General features: G+C 35.2%; 1 protein-coding gene across 1 annotated transcript; it reads right to left on the bottom strand.

The window, feature by feature from the left end:
* Window positions 1-847: 847 nt before the first annotated feature.
* Window positions 848-2,480, bottom strand: LOC149227808 (phosphoenolpyruvate carboxylase kinase 2-like). Its single transcript, XM_089375571.1, has 3 exons — window positions 1,900-2,480; window positions 1,491-1,793; window positions 848-1,376 (listed from the first exon to the last, which is right to left on the bottom strand). Exons 1-3 carry the CDS (start codon window positions 2,405-2,407, stop codon window positions 1,333-1,335), a joined length of 855 nt encoding a protein of 284 aa, XP_089231697.1. The 5' UTR covers window positions 2,408-2,480; the 3' UTR covers window positions 848-1,332.
* Between the last annotated feature and the right edge of the window lie 2,632 nt (window positions 2,481-5,112).

Here is a 5,112-nt window from a genome sequence, read left to right as displayed (position 1 = left end):
TTAAATTAAATTTTTTTCTTCAAATTTTACATAAATAAATAATTTTCATATAATGAAATTGGATAAACGACGTGATTAAGATAAACGTGAAACGACCATACGGTAATAACAACAAACCATTTATTAAATTAATACTCCTTTCCAACCTCAAGAACCTCACTCACCGTCTCGTCTAGGTATTCAAGTGCCTCAAACTTCCTAAAAAACGCGCCATGCCTCCTCATTAGTTTCTTTAGGCTTCCCACGCCCATCGCGAAATGAAAAGACACAGCTTATGATTCAGAGTTTTGGTAAGGTTCAACAAAATTAAATCGAATCACTCGAGGACAAAGTTAAAGTTTCAAAGTTGTAAAGCTAAACAAAACTTAAATACTAATAACTATATATACTATTCACGAACCTAATCAATGAGTTCGACAAAGTTAATGTTTCAAAGTTGTAAAGTTAAAAGAAAACTTAAATAATAATAACTATATATACTATTGACGAACCTAATCAGTGAGTTCGTAATTAATTAATACTAGCAGTAGCTTTTTTCTATTTCTTATATATATAATAATATTAATACCAGCACTAATTCCTTTATAAATATAAAATTAATACTAGCAGTAGCTCTTCTAGTTGTACGAGAAATATAAAAGAGTTACTGCTAGTATTAATTATATGTCGACATATTGTGTCACTTTTTGAAAAGTGACATTCACAAGCCCAACTGCAATTTCCTCAAACATCTACAAAATCATAGCCGCTTAATAAAATTGAACACAACCACGAGTTGAGTTGAAGAGAATAAAAACCACAAATATAAACACTGTTTCTGTATATATTCTGATTTGTATTAGAGATATTTACACTCTAGTATATGAGCCACTGTGCACCAGTGACTTCACCGATTATGCAGGGACCCACTCCAACGGTACCCCATTTACTCACTGTACAAAGCAACAACTCTTATTTCTCAAACCCACCCAAATTTCCACCTCCCATCGCATAAAGGTAGGTTTTCTATATCAGACGCCGCGTCATACATTCAAAAACGCCTCGAAACGAGACCAGATGACCGAATGGGTTCTTCCGCCCTTAAGGTACTGTTTCTTTTAACATTTTTCGACTGAAAAAAAGGTACTGTTTTTAACAGCACCGTGCCCATGCCCCATGCCCGTTGTGAGGGCTCGGGTGGACAGCACACCAAAGGACATATGGCTAGCATCAAACCTCAGTCTACGGAGCTTTACTAAATTATACAACACGACATCCCATCGTTTGCCGAAAGCCATTCAGTATTTGTCACTTCTATAGTCCACACCCTCAGAAAAATGTGGTCCAGTCAAATTAGACGGGGTTGCATAGGGCATGAGTGGTGATCCATGGATGCTCTGCAGCAAAATTAATATTTCTTATCAATATTCCATGGATCTTACAGAAATCGACAACAATTTGTATTGAAGCTGCATTAATATTCAGTATTAATGGTAGAAAAGAGGGAATACCTAGCACTTGGTGTGCGCTGAGTCTCCTGGTAACGTCTCTGGATAGCATCCGGCGTATCAAGTCCTTGGAAGACTGAGATATTGAGAGCCACCGATCAGTTGGGAAGCGAAGGCGCCCACACAGGACTGCCTCAAATATCTCCTGCGGTGTTTCTCCCACAAAAGGGGCAACTCCACTAAGCATTATGTACAGAATTACCCCTGCGCTCCACACATCCACTTTCTCATTGTAATCCTTCCCTCCCAACACCTCCGGTGCTACGTAATACGGAGTACCCACGATTCCTTGAATCGATTCTTCCCCTGCATACGTTGATGTGAGAATTTCAACCATGGGATTCACCGATCCATACCCAAAAATTTCATGGACTTGTATGGCAAGGAATGGGGACAAACATAATAAACATACCTGGAGAGAAAAAGGAGGCGTGCCCAAAGTCTGCAAGCTTGATTTGAGAAATGGAAGTAGAATGATCCGTAAAGAGAATGTTGTCAGGTTTTATATCTCGGTGAACGATTCCAGTGGAGTGGCAGTAGCTGATGGCCTCCATGAGCTTCTGCAGGACGGTGGCGGCCTCCTTCTCGGAGAAGGGTGCTCTATTATTCCTGCTAATGATTCTGTCGAACAGATCTCCACCTGAGCATAACTCCATTACCAAATGGACAAACTCATCGTCCTCATAAGCATGGTGAAGGGCAACCACAGCGGGGTGACCCGCAACATACTGCATGATCTTGCTTTCGTTGTCGATGCATTCTCTGTCGAATGAATCTTGAAGGACATCTGACTTTGTTATGGTCTTGCAAGCGGCCTGTTGCGCACTTTGCTTGTTCAAGCATCTCCTGATCACCCCGAACCTGCCTCTGCCGATCACTTCGTCTTGCAATTGGTAGTTTTGAAGGAGAGCATCCGTCATTTTGACTGGCGTTGTCTGTGTGTTCCTGGTTTTCGAATACAAGATGGGTGGATTGGTAGATAAAGGAGACTAAAGCTGCAGGGATACTTAATTAGCAAGTTTTTAAGTCGATTTAGGTTGTTAAAAAAGCAACCTGGCAGCGAAGGGAGGTATTCATTACAGGGTATCGGAATCGTCGGGGAGAATATTCGTGTCATCTCTGACGGTTGGGCAGCCCTCACGAAATTGGCCGCTTAGCGACAGGTAGGCCAATGGATTCCAAATTTGTAGACCAAAAGGTTGCAATTTTGGCACGTGGTAATTGATAGTAAGAAGAAATATCGCGGCACCCAATGTTTAGAATCTAATGTAGGAATACATTTTAACGTTAACTCATGTATATATAGAGTATTGATTTTAACTAATATATTTGTGGTATTGATATTATTTTATTAGTGTTTAGGATTTTTTTGTTCGGCGAAGTATTTTTAGGTTGTATTTATTTGTTAAGAAGGATTTTTTTGTTTGGTTTAAAATTAAGTAAGAATTTATGAGAATGATATTTGGGTTAACTTTTTTATAATCATAGTAAGTTAGGGGATTTTTAAAATGCTGAATTCAAATATATATTTAAAAACATATTTTAAACCATAAAAAGTTGTAATTGAAAAAAAAAAGAGTTTTAACAAATTTAAAGTTAAAAACTTTAAAATTTATAATTAAACTCTTTTAATTGTTAATAGTTAGTGAAAACAATAAATAAAAAATTATTTTCCAAAGTAATTTAAATCCAAAAATATATTTTCAAATTAAAATTTAATAAAAATAAATTTAAATTAATATTTTTATATTTTTATATATTGGAAGGTTGGAAGGTTTTCTAGTGGGTTTTTTTTGTCAAATTTTTCTAAAATTTGGCAGGAATTGTCTTTAGTGCAATTTTTTGGAAGGTTTTCTAGTGGATTTTTCTGGTATAATTCTCTAAAATCCCGCAGGAATTTATCTAACTGAGTTGTCTTATTTAAATTAGTTTTTGACTGTATATATGGGTTCAACACTATGAAAAACCCTTAGGGCACTTCTATTGTGCAGGGTTTACCCATCAGTCTTGTGATTTCAATGAATTCCTGTCGGATTTTAGAGAAATTAGACCAGAAAAATCCACCAGAAAAGCTTCCAAAAAGTCCCACGAAAGACAACTCATTTATTGAAATCACAATCTTGATGGATAACCCTGCATATTCGAAGTGCCCTAAAGGTTTTTCAGGGTGCTGAATCCATATATGCAATCAGAAAACCAGTTTAAAACACAAAACAAGATTTCATCGCAAATTTTCCATCAAATTTTGGTACTAAAAAATCTAAAAAATCACACTAAAAACAATTCCTTAAAAATAATTATATTATTCAATATTTCGATAATTTTTTTAGAATATATATATATATATTTTCCAACCCAGTAACAGTTATTTTATTTTCAAACTCCAACATTTCTCACTAACTCACCTCCGAGATGATACGATTACTGGAATTATTTGTTAAAAATATTGTAGAAGATGCCACACATGTTTCAGGTGTTGGGTAACAATAGCTTTACACAGAGGCATATGTTTTGAGTGGGGATATTAGCCGTGACGAAATCGCACAGTTTGTGGTGTATAACAGATCTTGAGAACACCAAGATATTCGTTCTTCTTTATTAGAAAAACGACATTTTATATCGTTGTCACACTTTGGTGGGCATCGTGACGGAAGGAATTATAAGTCGAAACCGTCAAGTTCCAAGTCCAAAGTAAGAGTTAGAAGGGACAGAGTTGTACGACATGGACTTTGAATGTATGAAGGCCCTTCCAGAAACCGAGTGCCCCATTGGGTTTCCGCACGTATTTGAAATCCACGGTCCACCCTTAACCTGCGGTATATTGAAAACTAACTCATTTTTTTCCACGGCGGCCCGACGGAAAGTTTTTTTTGGTTTAATTATTCGGTTTTTCAAGAGAGTCGTCCACGGAGGAATTGTTTGGATGGCCAAAATTAGATGAGCAATAAATTTTCAAAATTTTTATAGAGACAGTATTTGAATCGTTTTTATGGTGGAAATGGACTTAGCACCATCAAGAATCTTTGTTACATTTTCTCTAAATTTGATCTAAAATACAAAAAAATTTGCCGCATTTTCTCTAAATTTAACTAAAATTTTTAATTTAACTAAAATTTCTATAACTTTTTGGAGCATTCCTGCGACTAATTAGACTGTGGCTTTTCCAACTTATCTAATTGAAAAGCTTTTTATTTTATTTTTAAATGTATCGTGAACATGGTTTTGAAAAGCTTTTTATTTTATTTTTAAATGTATCGTGAACATGGTTTTTGAAAAGTTTTTTATTTTATTTTATTTTTAAATTTGTTGTGAACATGGTTTTTGAACTTACGAGATTGACCACCGTAAAGACTGGTAGAACCACTCTAACATGGTGAGCATTGTGTGGTTTCCGAGAAGCAATTGGTTATCATCATTTTTGTCGGATGTTATACTTTGAAAATGAGTTGTGTAATCTAATTAAGTAGTTTAAATTTATTATCTCTCAAAGTTTCTATGGGATAAATTGTTCGAAAAAATGAATTTTTTTTGGTTTAATTAATGGAGTTTCCATGGAATTACAAATTTGAAAGGTAAAGTTTATATTATTTAAATATTTTATTGTTTTTAATATTATTAAAGTTAT

This window comes from Pinus tabuliformis, chromosome J (assembly GCF_031772625.1).
Source record: "Pinus tabuliformis cultivar Carrire ecotype Pingquan chromosome J, CPIR1, whole genome shotgun sequence".
Classification (NCBI taxonomy): Eukaryota; Viridiplantae; Streptophyta; class Pinopsida; order Pinales; family Pinaceae; genus Pinus; species Pinus tabuliformis.
The sequence above is the reverse complement of the archived record's forward strand: the minus strand, read 5'-3'. Positions and strand labels throughout refer to the sequence as shown.